This window comes from Diaphorina citri, unplaced genomic scaffold, assembly GCF_000475195.1.
Source record: "Diaphorina citri unplaced genomic scaffold, Diaci psyllid genome assembly version 1.1 scaffold909, whole genome shotgun sequence".
NCBI classification, from domain to species: domain Eukaryota; kingdom Metazoa; phylum Arthropoda; class Insecta; order Hemiptera; family Psyllidae; genus Diaphorina; species Diaphorina citri.
In genome coordinates, this window is record NW_007378340.1 from 68,346 (window position 1) to 86,781 (window position 18,436).

The following is an 18,436-nucleotide window of genomic DNA, read 5'->3' on the forward strand; positions in this document are numbered from 1 at the left end:
TTAAGCCGTCATACAAACCCAGAAGAAAAAAAACTCTAAACTTTTATTTGACAAAAACATGACTAGTAAGTAGAGTGACTACAAAAGTTCCGACGAATAATAATAGTAATAACACTCTAAACTTTTATTTGACAAAAACATGACTAGTAAGTAGAGTGACTACAAAAGTTCCGACGAATAATAATAGTAGGTAATAACAAAATGTAAAAAGCTGCTGCTACCTCTTCTTGTTGATTTCTGGTTGTCATGGAGACGCTCTGGTGAAAAATACAAACAAACTCTAAACTTTTATTTGACAAAAACATGACTAGTAAGTAGAGTGACTACAAAAGTTCCGACGAATAATAATAGTAATAACAAAATGTAAAAAGCTGCTGCTACCTCTTCTTGTTGATTTCTGGTTGTCATGGAGACGCTCTGGTGAAAAATACAAACAAACATTAAACCTTACAAGGTCGAGACTGTTGAAATTATTGTTTGGATTTTTTTCTGATTTAATATTTTATTAAGATACGATTGACAAGGTAAAACTAACTGATGGAAACTTTAGTCTATATATATTTCTAGGTAAAATATTATTGTGTTTTATATTTAACTTATTCAAATGTGTTTTTATAGAAAGGGTTAGTACAAACAAAATAGAATAGGTAACGTGTTTCTAGCTCCTTCATTTTAAGTTGTTTCTTTATTTTTATTTCTTTGTTAGAATTATGAATTTTCACATTACTTGAGCTGTTTTTTGTTGCGCTTTTTATTATTTTTGCATTGTAAAATTTAGTTTAGATGTAAATTTTCGAGTGTTTTTTCATTCACATTACTTGAGCTGTTTTTTGTTGCGCTTTTTATTATTTTTGCATTGTAAAATTTAGTTTAGATGTAAATTTTCGGGTGTTTTTCTGTGGTGTTATTTTTGAAAAATTCTCTGTTTTTCCCTTTTTTGATGTTATGTAGTCCTTAGCTTCAGAGGATATACAGGAGGTATGTGGAAGGTATACCTTGTATACAGGAAGTTCCAAATAAGTTGCGCCTGGGTCAACTACTTAATAACTTAGTAAATGGGTCGGTCCTATGAAATAAAGCTGACTGTCTAATAATTAAACTTAAACTGTAAATAACATGAATTGTAAATAATTAGATATACAAAAATAAATAATTATGTATTATCATAAATTCTGTTCCTCATTCCACTAAGTTTAACTAAGTACCTACCTACCTACCTGAGTTTTCTTAGCTGTTATTTCAGAAAAATTAACTTTTTTTTTAAGAAAGTGAACGGCTGGCTTTCTCCTATCCTGTCTTCCTTCTCTCTTCGATTTCGGGACCATAAGACCATAGCAGTTAACAGTTCCCTCTGTCAAACCTCTTAAAAAAAAAAAAAAATCTCATTGAGCCATCCTGTAAGTATAAAAAAATAATTGGCCCCCTCAATTCAATGACTAGGGCATCCATGAGCCCTCAAAGGCTCGATGGAGTCTAAGATTGAGGAAAATGCTGACGTCCAGTAACATTCCAATCCGAACAAAATGAACTTCATTGTTTGCTGCAAGTCCAAATTGATCTATCAACTATACTGAAATGTCACTTGACGTAAGGTCAGTGGTACATAAGTCCAGTAGCAGGACTACCTACCACCTTACCAGCCATTAGGCGCGAAGAGACAATACTTCTCACTTAGGTGGTGGGTCAACACGAGAACACCAGAAAGTAAAACTTTGGAATATTTTCAATTCAAATACGAGTGTATTTTTTACTTTTTTTTTTTTGTCGATGATGGGGTTTGAACTCGGGACCTTCTGGACGACAAGTAAGTGCGTTTTACCACTGGTCTAACCGAGTCCCTTTGAATGTTTCAGATAATAGCGAATCCCGCTGATATCAATGTTCTACCTGAATACACGCATGATCCCCGAGTAGTAACTAATCTAATAGACGGTGTATATCAGACCCAGGATGATATGCATCTATGGCTAGCTCCATATATTGAACTAGGGCAACATTACGTACGGCTCGGGTTTGAGAGAGAAGAGGTTGTGGCTCTTGTCAGAATATGGGTGAGAATCAGGTTTAGGAATCACATTTACGTTGGGGTCAGGATTTTGTCGAGGGGGGGCCCGAGGGTCCAAACAGTGATGTACGGGGGGAAATGTTCCAAATTTTCCGAGTCTGACGCACAGTACAAGAGAGAAATGAATCTCCAAGGGGGGCCCCTCGCCCCCCCCCTAAATATAGCCCTGAGTCGAGTGGCTTCGAACACAACCGAATACCAAGGAAGGACTCGAAAAAGTTCGATTTTTGCGGGAAATTGAACCCGGTAAAGTGCTAGCCTTGTCGGCTACTTACTACCATATAGGCATAGGCGGTTCTTGCCTAAATTTTTGGGGGGGCTTGATTTTGAAGGTACACCTTCAAAATTTCGATTTAGCTTTATGTAAAAAATCTGGGTGAACATCACACGACTTTCCTTATCCTATTGGATGATATGCTTATTTAAGTATTATTTTACCCTAACTTTTACCATATCTCTAACCGTTTAGTCGGTATAGCTGAAAACCGCCAAAAAACGGTCGAAATCCGTCCAAAAGCGGTAAAAATGCCGTCAACCGCAGCACCTATCTCAACTAAACGTTTTCTCTCGCATCCTTGTCACATTTGACAGCTACATACCAAATTTCAAGTCGCTAGCTCTTACCGTTCTCGAGATATTTTGTTTACAGACAGACACACACACGGACTAATGGCTGAAACTTTGGATTTAGGCTCTAGGGACCTCAAAACGTGTTTTGACACTAAAAACTGACCATCGATATTTTCACTTGATTACATTACAGGATAAGGAAAGTAAAAAAATGGTGTTTTGGATTATTAATCTGAAATCCAATTTTATCTAGTGTAAGAGGCCCTGATAACTTTGGGGGGGCTTAAGCCCCCCAAGCCCCCCCCTATCGCCGCCTATGTATATAGGCTGCTTTTATAGGTACGAAGAGAAATTGCCTTAGAACTTTCTTTATGTATATGTATACCTACCTATAACTCCTTTATTTGTGGAATTATACATAGATTACTTGTTTCTTTTGTACATACCTTGTATCAAATCTCAGGAGTTAAAGTTGCCCATGAAAACCATTTGCTCAAATTTTCAGAATTATAACAAGTCTCGGATTCATTCATACCGGGGTGTCAAAGACATAGAGATCACCCTGGATGACGTCATCATATTCAAAGGAGAAATCGCCAGAGCTTGCGGTACTCTAGTAGGACCTCCTTCCTCCTTTGGAGATGTAAGTGTGAGAGGGATTTATATTAGCAGAAATAATTAAGTTAAGTGATGTCTTAAGGTCACTGATATACGAACGCTGCACAGAACATGATCTCACATTTAATTTGAATATTTTGAATAGCGCCGTCAAACTTTCTTGACCTGATAGTGCGGAGCGCTACCGCGCTCCTTAATTGAACGTTTGAGCCTCAGCCACCAATGATATGTTAACGACTACTTCACGTGTTCGATTCCCTTCCGGGGCGAATCTCATCCTTAGCAGTTAGGGTTCGTTCTCAGAACGGCTGGCTTTCTCCTATCTTGTCCTCCTTCTCTCTTGAATTTCGGGACAATAAGACCTTAGCAGTTATCACTAAACCGGGCACTAAAGATTAGTCCTATAGAAATCTTCCAATCCTTATTACAGACCATCCTGTTCACAACTGATGAAGATATTCTAGAGCGTATTGCTGAGAACGACACCGTGTTCACTGGTTGGGTGGAAAAGTCCCAGCACTATGGTTACCATGGTAACCACATGACCGACAGTCCTGAGTTCGATCCCCCTCTCACCGCAGATACTGGGGTAAGACCGATACTCTGGGGTAAGTGGTAAGCCCTCAAGAGCCAGTTAATAATTATTTAATTTCGCAGATGGAATTTTGTTAAAAGTGTTTCAACCTACGTAGTACTATAATTCTGTTTGATACTCCCAATTCTATGGGTATCACAGCATTACGTACGAGGTGCCTCTTTTACACTGGTTATGTTGATCTATTCAATTGCCCTGACGAGTCTGAGTGCAGCGCCGAGAAAATTTCGACCTCGCCAGGATTTGAACCCCGGAAGAACTTAGTGTGACACCCACACTCGGCCACCTATAATCACACTCACTATCACTCGGTCACTGAAGTTCCTACACGCCACAGAAGTAATTCTAATAGTAATCTTTTCCTTTCCTCAGGGTATACGTCCTCTGACCAGTGTCGAACCCATATCCGCCCCAAGTCACATTCCCCACGGTGCCCTCGTATGCTACGGCACTATAACACTCAACCTCCTCTCTAACTATGGCCATCCGACACTGATTGGACTGGCTGGTATCTCAGTACTGGAGGACACAGGCAATAGAGTACACACTGACAGCATACAAGTGATGAATACAGTAGATCATAGTGTACAGAAGTAAGTATAAGAGTGATATCCAACCGTTCCGAGAACAAACATTGCCTATTTGTGTTGGATAAAATCCGCCCAGGACGGCAATCAAACCCGCAATTCAGGGCTTATAAGCCAGACTATCTTCTAACCTTAGTCCTGTTATATTCACAGCCTCCTGAACAATGACTGTATGTCATCTCTAGATACAAGATACATGTGGTGTACTCCATATCGTAGAGGCCTAGTAGTTACCCTAGTGATCAAGTTCTCGCAGCCTGTACACATCAGTGCTCTCATGGTTTGGAACTACAATGCTTCCATCGAGATGTCTTATTGTGGGGTGAGTAAAACTAAAAATTTCTATTCTAACTTTACTTGATGTTTTCTCTCTCCCCCCCCTTTTTTTGAGCTAAATTCCCTTTAGGGATAAGTTATTCGTCTTGGGGCAAAGTCACAACTTTTTTAATAGTTCTTCAGTGAACCGTATAACTTATTTAAAAAAAGGACTTTTCTTCAAGAGGTTTAATTGAGGGAACTGTCACAACGGAGGTCTTATCGTCCCGAAATCGAAGAGAGAAGAAAGACAGGATAGGAGAAAGCCAACCGTTCCGAGAACGAACCTTATCTGTTTATGATAAATTTTGCCCCGGGCCGGCATTGAGCTCGCAACAGACGCAACCTAGCGCTTACAAGGCAGACGCGCTGCGCTACCAACCAAGCTAACTAGAACTAGGTTGATTTCATTTAAACATTCCAGGTTAAAAGCATGTCGATTCTGATAGACGACAAACCCCTCCCCGAGAACGGTCAGAGCATTCTCTTGAGAAGAGCCCCAGGTCATTTGAACTACGAGTTTGGACAGAAGATATATCTGAATAAACTGAGTCCTGCTGATGATGATGTGCTGAAGAGAATTCATACGTCCTTCAGTATTCTGAGTAAGTTTTCGTAGCAATGAAACATTTGCCATATTAGACTCGTGTGGTCTGTGTCGTAGCATGTCGATCCCGTAGTATGCTTTTCATCAGATGAGCAAGAAGAGACGTAGTGCTGGGTCAACACCAGAAAGTAGGTAACCCGTTGAAATATTATTTGAAATACGAGTGCAATATACTTTTGTGGGATTCAAACCCGGGACCCTCTGTATGAAAAGCAAGAGCGTTACCACTGGGCTAAATTCGTATAAGCTTAACACATCTTTTAGGTCTCTTTGCCGCTACACATAAGCCTCAAAGCGGACTTTTTGTGTCTGGACTACCACTGGGCTGACCATGTCCCCTCTTACTTCTGTTCCAGGTATTACTGAAGAGGAATATGAACAGCCTCTCATGCCCAAGGGATTTGTATTTCAGTTCTCTCTACTCAATACTTGGGGTGATCGATATTACTTGGGATTAAACGGGATTGAACTCCATGATGAATTTGGTGATCTGATCCCGCTGACGGCTGAGAGTAAGTTGAAGATGTTTTTTGATATTAAAAAGTTGGTAACTTTTAAGGATATACACAACACGTGTTAAAACAACTTCAAATCATCAAATCAATAGGGAAAAATGATAAATATACATAATAAAGTAATCTTATAAAACAACAAAAAAGAACTGTTATCACCATAACTATAAGGGAATCAGGATATGTATGGCAGTTAGGGTGTATTTTCCTTGATAGCGCGTCATCCTAGGATTTCCTATGAATTAGTACAGGCGCTACCACACCAAAAGAGGGGAAATTAGCTTCAGAAGAGGGGAAATCGTTTCAGTTTCCAAAACCTCACCTAGCTTGAGTGGTGTCGGGGAAAACCAGCAGCACGCGATTTGCCCAGATGGTCACCCTTCCGGGTGCTAACCACGCGATACGTTGCTCAACTTCAGTGATTAATGGGGAATTGTGTCATACAACGTGCTATCGCCACTGCCGCTCTGGCTGGATATACATTTTGATCGTTATTACCTGCCTCGGTGGTGTAGTGGTCAAGACGCTCGCCTAGTAAACAGGAGGGCGCGGGTTCAATCTCAGCCGAGGCATGGAATTTTATTCTCATTTATTTGAGAAATTACGACATAATAACGGAGCTCAAAGGGTTGTTAGGTGGTAGAGAACACCTCCAATGTTAACCTCGCCTAGTGGTTACCTTCCCCTCAAGAGTCTATTATTTATTACACCTATGTTTGGTTTGACTTGCAGATATATTCGCGTATCCAGCCGGTGTGCATATCCTACACGGTATGGAGAACGACGCACGAACGTGTGATAAGCTGATAGACGGAGTGAATAACATCGCAGACGGGACACACTCCTGGCTAGCTCCTATATTACCACAAGAAGTGAGTAGCTCGTCTCCACACTCCGCTACATGACATGTCAACTCGAATCCATCCCTGTTCCAGTCCTAGCTGTTCTGGATGGTAGTGCATATGGAGGAGGTTTGGAGATGGCTCTGGCGTGTGATATCAGGGTGGCCGCGTCTAATGTTCGTATGGGGCTGGTTGAGACTAAGCTGGCTATCATACCTGGTGCCGGGGGCACACAACGACTGCCACGAATTGTAGGTGAGTTCTGTCATAGGTCTACTTTTTTGAGAGAGGGAGGGAGGTTTGATAGAGGGAACTGTAACTGCTAAGGTCTTATCGTCCCGAAATCGAAAAGAGAAGAAAGACAGGATGGGACTCGGCCACCTATAATCACACTCACTATCACTCGGTCACTGAAGTTCCTACACGCCACAGAAGTAATTCTAATAGTAATCTTTTCCTTTCCTCAGGGTATACGTCCTCTGACCAGTGTCGAACCCATATCCGCCCCAAGTCACATTCCCCACGGTGCCCTCGTATGCTACGGCTCATTCAGACACTAAATGCAGTCAACAACGGCGTCGATCGTCAAAAACCTTGGATTTCCTCACAAAAGCTGACAATTTCAGCATCGGCAAAACCAAAACTGTAAACTTACCACCATCATCATACGAAAAACCTGAGAGAGGAACGGCTTTTGACGTTGATAACCGCAAAATTCAGTTGAGTCCTAAAGAATTCGTTACGGGAGAAAATAATCAGCACTCTACGAAGAGTGGGAGCACCCCCATAGGAAAAGATATTCCCTCTACGACCGAAATAAACCAAGACGATTTCATGAAGGATGAAAACGAATACCACGATCTCGAGATGTTAGCGAGACGAAACGCGAATAAGAGAAAACGGAAACGATCCAAAACCATCGAACTGAAGAGAAAGCCGGACGAATGGACACATCTAAACGAAAACCAGGAATCCAAGAGTCTCATTGAAGATTTCCAACGATCTAGTGAACATTGGAGCTCGTCCAGACAGGAACAACACGCGGGGAATAGCCATGAAACCATCCTTAGTGATGATCCATTGAAAACTTTCAAACATCCGAATGACAACTCTCGAGACAACTTTGATTTAGATCTACCTGACCAAATGATCGAGACGAAACGCGAATAAGAGAAAACGGAAACGATCCAAAACCATCGAACTGAGGAGAAAGCCGGACGAATGGACACATCTAAACGAAAACCAGGAATCCAAGAGTCTCATTGAAGATTTCCAACGATCGAGTGAACATTGGAGCTCGTCCAGACAGGAACAACACGCGGAGAATAGCCATGAAACCATCCTTAGTGATGATCCATTGAAAACTTTACAAAAGCCTAAAGACGTAAACTCTCGAGACAACTTTGATTTAGATCTACCTGACCAAATGACTGACGGATTCGACAAAAAAGAAAACATCAGATTGAACAACAAATTGAAACAATTGGAGAAACTTTTGTTTGAAAATGACAGCAGGATCTTGGCCAATGAAAGAAAAGTCCACGAGGACAAGACAGTGCGTGCGGCGAAAAACCCGGAAGTTGGGAGTGCTCAATCCGAATCTGCAGTGAAAGGATCACTGCATAACTTCCTGATGAATTCGAAACACTTCGACAAGAAATCCAAGGATTTATTTCAGTGACGAAAAACCCGGAAGTTGGGAGTGCCCAATCCGAATCTGCAGTGAAAGGATCACTGCATAACTTCCTGATGAATTCGAAACACTTCGACAAGAAATCCAAGGATTTATTTCAGTCTCCAAGTTCGGATTTCTTGGATCTTCTCAAATCTGAAGGCGATGAGTTTCAGAATGTCAGAGTTCAAATTGAAGAGCGGAGATCCAGTCGAGATGACGATGATGTGCTATTCAGGAGTGTGACCAAACATTCTCCAAAATATGGTGAGTTTTTACATATATCATCAATTTTTGACAGTCACTCACGCTCAGGCCGCCTGACAGACCAGACCTAGGTCTCTCAAACCGTCTGAGAGGCGTAGATTGGAAGAATTTTCCGTCACACATGTTTTGACTGTCTGATAAATCTAGGACTGGTTCTTCAGATGGTTTGATTGAATGCCTGACCTTAGTGCCTTTAGCTTACAATCGCGGATTAGCTCTCGTTTGGTTTTGAACTTTCTCATTCGTTTCCTTGTTCCAATTAGGTACCTAGGTACAATTCTGAATGAGACCTCGGATGAAACATTTTGTCTTGATTACACTTTTATAGTCGAATGTAAATTGGACGATAAACCGTTTCCTGTATACGTACGGGACGATAAACCTGCCTCGGTGGTGCAGTGGTCAAGGCGCTCGCCTGGTAAACAGGAGGGCGTGGGTTCAATCCCAGCCGAGGTATGGAATACCTCCTCAAATCTGAAGGCGATGAGTTTCAGAATGTCAGAGTTCAAATTGAAGAGCGGAGATCCAGTCGAGATGATGATGATGTGCTATTCAGGAGTGTGACCAAACATTCTCCAAAATATGGTGAGTTTTTACATATACTTATCATCAATTTTTGACAGTCACTCACGCTCAGGCCGCCTGACAGACCAGACCTGGGTCTATCAGGCAGTCACTAGGCGGAAAAGCTTCCGACCTGGGTCTCTCAAACCGTCTGAAAGGCGTAGATTGGAAGAATTTTCCGTCACACATGTTTTGACTGTCTGACAAACTTAGGACTGGTCTTTCAGATATGGTTTGATTGAATGCCTGACCTTAGTGCCTTTAGCTTACAATCGCGGATTAGCTCTCGTTTGGTTTTGAACTTTCTCATTCGTTTCCTTGTTCCAAATAGGTACCTAGGTACAATTCTGAATGAGACCTCGGACGAAACATTTTGTCTTGATTACACTTTTATAGTCGAATGTAAATTGGACGATAAACCGTTTCCTGTCTACGTACTGAGCTTAAGAATCTTCAGGTAGATTCCATAAAGACTGTGAACTTTTTCCAAGAATAAACCTGCACCACTTATCTCTCCCCCATTCCCCCAGGTCGTCGTGCCACCCCTGGTCCTAATCCAGGCCCCCCTGTCTCCTCCTCACCCAATATTGAAAGCTTCTGCACTTTACGACGGAAATCCAAAGACACGCCTGAAGTCTCTAGTGATAATCTTCTAGAGAACTCGTGGATCTCATTGAACTTCTTCAACAGGAAGCAGAGGGGCAGAATCAGTAGACGCTTTGATAGCTCGAGACAAGGTAAGGATTAAGGTAGAAACACACTACTCTCACGTCACGTGAGCTCATTGGGAGCTATCCCCCTCCTCACGTCAACTTCATCCAGCCTGAGAGGAGCTGGGAAAAAGCAGCAGCACACCATTGTCCAGAAGATCATAGATCCGGACACAAACCACGCACAACGTTGCTTAACATCAGTGATCCATTAGGACCTGGTGTATTCAGCGTACTATCGCCGATTCGCCGCTACTTTGGACATTTTCATTTTAGTTACCACAGGGTCCGCTCGTTTACGTTTACTGTATAAACAAGTAGGTACATATGTAAAGAAATAAAAAATGTCTAAATTCACCTATATTTTTAATCTCCAGGTGCTGACGCGAGTGTGGACATCCCACCACCACAGCCCTCAGCGTCACCTCAGCCCACAACTCACCCAGCACGGCCCACCACAGCCCCTAACACCACAGACTTCATCATCCCTACTCTACCCCGGGGTAGGAGTATGGTACTGAACATTACGTCAACCTGGGGGGATAAACATTACCTGGGAATGAATGGGGTGGAGATTTTCAATCAGGATGGACAGCGAGTTGCTATTGCTGACGTAAGTTGAGCCATCGTCTCTAGCTTGCCCATTTTCATTTTAGTTAGCACCAGGTCAGCCTATTTAATGTAGGTATGATTAATTCGTATGTAATAAATTCACTCATAGGTATGTTAAAATCTCCAGGCAATGACACAAGTGTGGACATCCCATCACCACAGCCCTCAGCGTCACCACAGCCCACAACTCACCCAGCACAGCCCACCACAGCCCCTAACACCACAGACTTCATCATCCCTACTCTACCCCGGGGTAGGAGTATGGTACTGAACATTACGTCAACCTGGGGGGATAAACATTACCTGGGAATGAATGGGGTGGAGATTTTCAATCAGGATGGACAGCGAGTTGCTATTGCTGACGTAAGTTGAGACAGTCAACTGAAGAACTCATATAGGGCATCCATGAGCCCTCAAAGGCTCGATGGAGTCTAAAATTGAGGAAAATGCTGACGTCCAGTAACATTCCAATCCGAACAAAATGAACTTTATTGTTTGCTGCAAGTCCAAATTGATCTATCAACTATACTGAAATGTCACTTGACGTAAGGTCAGTGGTACATGAGTCCAGTAGCACCATACCAGCCATTAGGCGCGAAGAGACAATACTTCTCACTTAGGTGGTGGGTCAACACGAGAACACCAGAAAGTAAAACTTTGGAATATTTTGTATACTGAAATGTCACTTGACGTAAGGTCAGTGGTACATGAGTCCAGTAGCAGGACTACCTACCACCTTACACCTTACCAGCCATTAGGCGCGAAGAGACAATACTTTCTCACTTAGGTGGTGGGTCAACACGAGAACAACAGAAAGTAAAACTTTGGAATATTTTCAATTCAAATACGAGTGTATTTTTTACTTTTTTTTTTTTGTCGATGATGGGGTTTGAACTCGGGACCTTCTGGACGACAAGTAAGTGCGTTTTACCACTGGTCTAACCGAGTCCCTTTGAATGTTTCAGATAATAGCGAATCCCGCTGATATCAATGTTCTACCTGAATACACGCATGATCCCCGAGTAGTAACTAATCTAATAGACGGTGTATATCAGACCCAGGATGATATGCATCTATGGCTAGCTAAATTATTATTGATAATGCTCTAATCCTTATTATTAGGAGTCTTTAATTCTTTGATTTCTATAACTTTTGACGCAACAGACAAGAGACATAATAACCTTTTCAATGACATGTATTCAGAAAATCGATACTTATCATTAAGATGACTGTGTAATGATTTAATTGTTTGTATAATTACCTATGTAGGCACAATCAAAATAAAGCTACTCGGTAGTTTACAATTGGTTCTGAAGGTTGATGGTTCGAATCCAAGTCAAGTTTTAAAATTTAGCAAGAACAACGGCGAACGAATTGTGACAAGATATGCTTGACACAAAATGCCTTATTTATAGGTAGGTACGTAGGTAGGGTATGGTATTTTTCAAGAGACTAAAAATGCCTGTTGTAAAGGCAAACGTCTGTGTGTGGTTCGTCATGAAAAACTTTGGACACTGCCCGATTAATATCCAGAATTTGTACACTCTACGAAGAGTGGGAGCACCCCCATAGGAAAAGATATTCCCTCTACGACCGAAATAAACCAAGACGATTTCATGAAGGATGAAATACTGCATCAGGTATCAGGTATCAGGGAACCAATTCATACAAACCTTTTTTCAACCGGAACCAACTAATACGTTTTTTCCCAGTTGGGAACCAACTCGTACTCAGCCCTGAGAACGAACCTTGTCTGTTTAGGATAAAGTTCTCCCCGGGCGAAAATCGACCTAGCACTTACAAGGTAGACGCGCTACCAAGGTAACTAAACTGACATGAAGAGTTTGATAGAGGGAACTGTAACAGATTTTATCGCCCCGAAATCGATGATTTATCGAGGGCAGGGATAGTACAATGCTAAACGTGACTTCTTTTTGATTGTTCCACTGTTTGTATATTTCAGATAAACAAGCTGTATGTAGTGTTTGATTCTCCCAAAGTGATTTCCATGATCAAACTGTGGAACTATAGCAAAACTCCAAGCAGAGGTGTTAAAGAATTTGGTGTAAGTATAGACAGAAGCGGCGATAGAACGTTCAATACATTAGAATCGATTGATCACTGGCGTTAACCAACGGTGTACGTGGTTGGCGCCTGAATGGGTGACCATCTGGGCAATCGGGTGTTGCTGTCTGTTCCCTAAATTTTCCAACAATGTTGAAGATAAATTCCATACCACGGACGGTATTGAACCAATACTCTCCTGATTACTAGACGAGCGTCTTGACCACTAGACCACCGAGGTAAATAATGATTTCTCATTTCAGATTCTAGTGGATGATCTTCTAATCTACAACGGTCAACTGGACATGAGTTCCACTAACGATAAGAGTAATAGGCCAGGCACCAAGGCTCCACATAGGACTGTGCTGTTTACTGCCAATAGAGATCTGGTGCGAACTGAGATACCTAACCGAGTCGTGTAAGTGATTTGAACACATTGTTGACTGGGGTATCAAAACAGCCTTTTACTTTCCTTTTTGACTAGGATACATATACTAATTTGAAGAACTTTTTTGGTTGAGTTATTAAAAAAAAAAACTGTTTTCTGGTATATTCAAAGATCTTTTTGACTGGGGTATTTTAAGTCCTTTTTCACCATAAAATACGTAGCTAGGAACATACAGAAGCCTCCGTGGCCTAGTGGGTAGCATCACACTAGGTTTACCTACATTCCGGAGTCCCCGGGTTTGATTCCCGGTAGGATTGACGTTTCTTCGCCTTTGAACATGAATTTTGGAGAGCGAACTTTTTTTCCCCACAGTGTTTAGTTTTATCCTTATATGTATAGCTTCTTGGTTTTGTTCTATTTTCAGACCCAGCTCCATCAAAGAAAAAACCAAATCCAATCGCCGAGATCAAGTCCTAGTAGATGAATCCAAGAGACCTTACACTTCATTTGTAATCACTAAGAAGAAACTCATGTCCCGAGCTATGTAAATAAATCATCTTAAGTGAATCCATGGCTTACGGATGAAAGCAGTCCAGGCAAAATTAATCAGATCTTTGTATATCTACTAGGGTTTACGGGGTCGAGCGGGTTTCGAACACAATCAAATAATGTCTTCTGACAGTTTCATTTGTCCATACTCGGTGGGTTTTTGAGTCAGCTATGTGTGATACATTCCTAGGGTGTATCATGCTCATGATTAATTCACCGGGTATGGAGTTGATATTCAAAGGTGACTTGGAAAAGTCATACTGGATAAATATTCACGCAACTTATTGCAGTCAGAAAAATTAATGTTCTTAATTGAGGACCAAGCCCTTCATGTTAAGCTTTACTCTGCTATGTAGAAATAAAACTATTTAAAATTATAACGAATACAAACATAATATTTAGGTATTATTTTCATTTATTTATTATTTTGCTTTGGTAGGGTTCTCCTTAAGAATCTTTTTCAATGAAGTACTTCAAGGTCGGGACACACATAGATAACCGTACTGGTGTAACCTCCTGAGCAGAGGCCGTAACACGGACAACAGTCGGTAACGATGCGGTGGTAGAAGAACACACTTGTTATACACCGCTCCTAGGTACGGTTATACAGAACATTTCCGTACTTCTTCAATAAAGGTCGGGACACCTTTACACAAAAAAATCTTCTATCTGACTTACTTGTTCTATTATACTGAACGATTTCTATGAAAATTCCGCGCTGGTTAGCAGCTCTAGCTTCCTCGTATTAAAACTCACAGTGAGGTTACTCAAATTACTCTGAATAGTGGAACTATCTTCCGAGGATCTAGATTTAGACCGGGACCAATGGTTTAATTTAAACCGGTTTAATCTTAACCCATCGGATCTATCGTCTAGATCTATTTTCACCGGATTAATGCCCGTTATAACCGGGCTGATCGGTTTAAGAGCGTCGGTCTTGGAACGGACTTGGTATATAGTTTGTTTGATATGTTGGATTTGGGTGTCTAGATGTTCAAGGCGAATGGTTTTGTCTTGGTAATCTTTAAGGAGATGTGGATGGAGATTAAGTTCACAGCTGTCAGTTAGAAGTGAGACTTGGCGCAGATGACTGTTGCGGGTTCGGACGCTCTTGTTAAAACATTTTGATGTCTGGAAATCAAAAGGAAAATGTTTTTAGTGCCAGTACAATCTGTACATCTGTAGGTCTGTAGACTTTTTCGTTAGACTTGGAGACCACTCTCTACAGAGTCTACCAAGTTAGTAGAGTGCCAGCCTAGTTATAGCTTAGTTGGTAGTGCGTCTGCCTTGTAAGCGCTAGGCCGCGGGTTCGATTCCCGCCCGGGGCGGATTTTATCCTGATGGGATAATGTTCGTTCGCGGAACGGCTGGCTTTCTCCTATCCTGTCTTCCTTCTCTCTTCGATTTCGGGACGATAAGACCATAGCAGTTACAGTTCCCTCTGTCAAACCTCTTAAAAAAAGGAAAATGTTTTTAGTGCCAGTACAATCTGTAGGTCTGTAGACTTTTTCGTCAGACTTGGAGACCACTCACTACAGAGTACAGAGTCTACCAAGTTAGTAGTAGAGTAGTGTACACAGACAGGTTTTAGAGCGGTAGAGCAAGAGCAAGTCTAGCGAAAAAGAAGTTTACAGTGTACTGGCGTGTTGCCTCTTCCTATGTCCCTTCTCCTTCTCCATTCGTTTTTGGGACGATAAGACTTTAGCAGTTACAGCTCCATTTGGCCAACCTATTCAAGAAAAAAAGAGTCAATTTTTTTTTCTTTTTTTTTTAAGAGGTTTGACAGAGGGAACTGTAACTTCTAAGGTCTTATCGTCCCGAAATCGAAGAGAGAAGGAAGACAGGATAGGTCAACCGCAGCACCTATCTCAACTAAACGTTTTCTCTCGCATCCTTGTCACATTTGACAGCTACATACCAAATTTCAAGTCGCTAGCTCTTACCGTTCTCGAGATATTTTGTTTACAGACAGACGGCTCGGGTTTGAGAGAGAAGAGGTTGTGGCTCTTGTCAGAATATGGGTGAGAATCAGGTTTAGGAATCACATTTACGTTGGGGTCAGGATTTTGTCGAGGGGGGGCCCGAGGGTCCAAACAGTGATGTACGGGGGGAAATGTTCCAAATTTTCCGAGTCTGACGCACAGTACAAGAGAGAAATGAATCTCCAAGGGGGGCCCCTCGCCCCCCCCCTAAATATAGCCCTGAGTCGAGTGGCTTCGAACACAACCGAATACCAAGGAAGGACTCGAAAAAGTTCGATTTTTGCGGGAAATTGAACCCGGTAAAGTGCTAGCCTTGTCGGCTACTTACTACCATATAGGCATAGGCGGTTCTTGCCTAAATTTTTGGGGGGGCTTGATTTTGAAGGTACACCTTCAAAATTTCGATTTAGCTTTATGTAAAAAATCTGGGTGAACATCACACGACTTTCCTTATCCTATTGGATGATATGCTTATTTAAGTATTATTTTACCCTAACTTTTACCATATCTCTAACCGTTTAGTCGGTATAGCTGAAAACCGCCAAAAAACGGTCGAAACAAATTGTTTATTTAATCTATTTATTTACAAATTCAAAAAGATAAAAAAAAACAACTGACAATTTATAATTTATAAAGGCCTATTCAGAATCTTCTGCCTATTCAGAACTTTTTCATCAACATTCTCGTGATTATGATCGTTACACTTTTCCACAATAAACTTTCTATCGGCCGATAGAGGAGAAATCGCCAGAGCTTGCGGTACTCTAGTAGGACCTCCTTCCTCCTTTGGAGATGTAAGTATGAGAGGGATTTATAATAGCACAAATAATTAAGTTAAGTAATGTCTTAAGGTCACTGATATACGAACACTGCACAGACACATGATCTCACATCTAATTTGAATATTTTGAATAGCGCCGTCAAACTTTCTTGACCTGATAGTGCGGAGCGCTACCGCGCTCCTTAATTGAACATTTGAACCTCAGCCACCAATGATATGTTAACGACTACTTCACGTGTTCGATTCCCTTCCGGGGCGAATCTTATCCTAAGCAGTTAAGGTTCGTTCTCAGAACGGCTGGCTTTCTCCTATCTTGTCCTCCTTCTCTCTTCGATTTCGGGACGATAAGACCTTAGCAGTTATCAATAAACCGCCCACTAAAGAAAAGTCTTCCAATTATTACAGACCATCCTGTTCACAACTGATGAAGATATTCTAGAGCGTATTGCTGAGAATGACACCGTGTTCACTGGTTGGGTGGAAAAGTCCCAGCACTCTGGTTACCATGGTAACCACATGACCGACAGTCCTGAGTTCGATCCCCCTCTCACTGCAGATACTGGGGTAAGCCCTCAAGTGCCAGCTAATATTTATATTTTTAGTTCCACGATGGAAAAAATGAAACACTCACCCTACATAGAAGCAGGGCCGTGTTTATTAGGGTGCTCCTGGACTTCCTTCTTACTGTGAGCCGTACTCCGAAAATCCTGTGATACTCTAAATTTTGTGGGTATCACAGCATAACTAAGTGCCTCAATCACACTGGTCTATTATTATAGTCAATTGTTCTCACGAATCTGAGTGCACAGTCGAAAAAATTCGACCTCGCCAGGACTCAAAACCGGGATTTTTGGGATGTAATACCTACTCAGCCGTGTAGGTAGCTACGGTTCACAGAATCAAATATAAACTAAACTTGTTTCTCTTTCCTCAGGGTATACGTCCTCTGACCAGTGTCGAACCCATATCCGCCCCAAGTCACATTCCCCACGGTGCCCTCGTATGCTACGGCACTATGACACTCAACCTCCTCTCTAACTATGGCCATCCGACACTGATTGGACTAACTGGTATCTCAGTACTGGACGACACAGGCAATAGAGTACACACTGACAGCATACAAGTGATGAATACAGTAGATCATAGTGTAGAGAAGTAAGTATAAGCGAGTGATATCCAACCGTTCCGAGAACAAACATTGCCTATTTATGTTGGATAAAATCCGCCCAGGACGGCAATCAAACCCGCAATTCAGCGCTTATAAGGCAGACTATCCTCTAACCTTATTCCTGTTATATTCACAGTCTCCTCCTCAACAATGACTGTATGTCATCTCTAGATACAAGATACATGTGGTGTACTCCATATCGTAGAGGTCTAGTAGTTACCCTAGTGATCAAGTTCTCGCAGCCTGTACACATCAGTGCCCTCATAGTTTGGAACTACAATGCTTCCATCGAGATGTCTTATTGTGGGGTGAGTAAAACTAAAAACAGAGCGGAGTGGAGAGCAAAGCTCATTGAGCATCGAGCAGGTAAAAGGTAGAGGGAAGTGACGACAGAACTGAAAGTAAGAAGCTCTCTCTATGCTCTCTGCTTAACTCTGTTTCTATTCTAACTTTACTTGATGTTTTTTCTCCCCCCCCCCCTTTTTGAGCTAAATTCCCTTTAGGGATAAGTTATTCGTCTTGGGGCAAAGTCACAACTTTTTTTAATAGTTCTTCAGTGAACCATATATAACTTATTTAAAAATCTGGTGTGAACATCACACGACTTTCCTTATCCTATTGAATGATGCTTATTTGAGTGTTCTTTTACCCTAACTTTTAAGACCTTCTGCATGGCAAGCAAGCGCGTTACCACTGGACCACCGTGGATTGACGTTTCTTCGCCTTTGAACATGCATTTTGGAGAGCGAACTTTTTTTTTCTTTTTCCCACAGTGTTTAGTTTTATCCTTATATGTAGCTTCTTGGTTTTGTTCTATTTGCAGACCCAGCTCCATCAAAGGGAAAACCAAATCCAATCGCCGAGACCAAGTCCTAGTAGATGAATCCAAGAGACCTTACACTTCATTTGTAATCACTAAGAATAAACTCATGTCCCGAGCTATGTAAATAAATCTGACGTTTCTTCGC

The 18,436-nt window shown here is 41.6% G+C and overlaps 2 protein-coding genes across 2 annotated transcripts; both read left to right on the forward strand.

The window, feature by feature from the left end:
* The first annotated feature begins 1,802 nt into the window (after positions 1–1,802).
* LOC113468970 (protein KIAA0556-like) lies at positions 1,803–13,590 on the forward strand. Its single transcript, XM_026826320.1, has 11 exons — positions 1,803–2,051; positions 3,141–3,278; positions 3,684–3,842; positions 4,221–4,441; positions 4,589–4,757; positions 5,175–5,355; positions 5,714–5,869; positions 6,602–6,741; positions 12,500–12,601; positions 12,864–13,018; positions 13,413–13,590. The coding sequence occupies exons 1-11, from the start codon at positions 1,845–1,847 to the stop codon at positions 13,534–13,536; spliced, it is 1,752 nt and encodes a 583-aa protein (XP_026682121.1). The 5' UTR covers positions 1,803–1,844; the 3' UTR covers positions 13,537–13,590.
* A 184-nt stretch (positions 13,591–13,774) lies between these two features.
* On the forward strand, positions 13,775–18,415 carry LOC108252850 (protein KIAA0556 homolog). Its single transcript, XM_026826317.1, has 6 exons — positions 13,775–13,778; positions 16,258–16,313; positions 16,706–16,864; positions 17,235–17,455; positions 17,605–17,841; positions 18,292–18,415. Exons 3-6 carry the CDS (start codon positions 16,817–16,819, stop codon positions 18,413–18,415), a joined length of 630 nt encoding a protein of 209 aa, XP_026682118.1. The 5' UTR covers positions 13,775–13,778; positions 16,258–16,313; positions 16,706–16,816.
* Positions 18,416–18,436: the final 21 nt, after the last annotated feature.

Coding starts and splice junctions, on each gene's coding strand:
- LOC113468970 (XM_026826320.1), top strand. CDS start 1,845: ATGTTTCAGATAATAGCGAATCCCGCTGATATCAATGTTCTACCTGAA. Junction 5,356..5,713: donor TACGTCCTTCAGTATTCTGA/GTAAGTTTTCGT, acceptor CTTCTGTTCCAG/GTATTACTGAAGAGGAATAT. Junction 6,742..12,499: donor CTCCTATATTACCACAAGAA/GTGAGTAGCTCG, acceptor TGTATATTTCAG/ATAAACAAGCTGTATGTAGT.
- LOC108252850 (XM_026826317.1), top strand. CDS start 16,817: ATGACCGACAGTCCTGAGTTCGATCCCCCTCTCACTGCAGATACTGGG. Junction 17,456..17,604: donor GTAGATCATAGTGTAGAGAA/GTAAGTATAAGC, acceptor TTATATTCACAG/TCTCCTCCTCAACAATGACT. Junction 17,842..18,291: donor GAGCATCGAGCAGGTAAAAG/GTAGAGGGAAGT, acceptor TTCTATTTGCAG/ACCCAGCTCCATCAAAGGGA.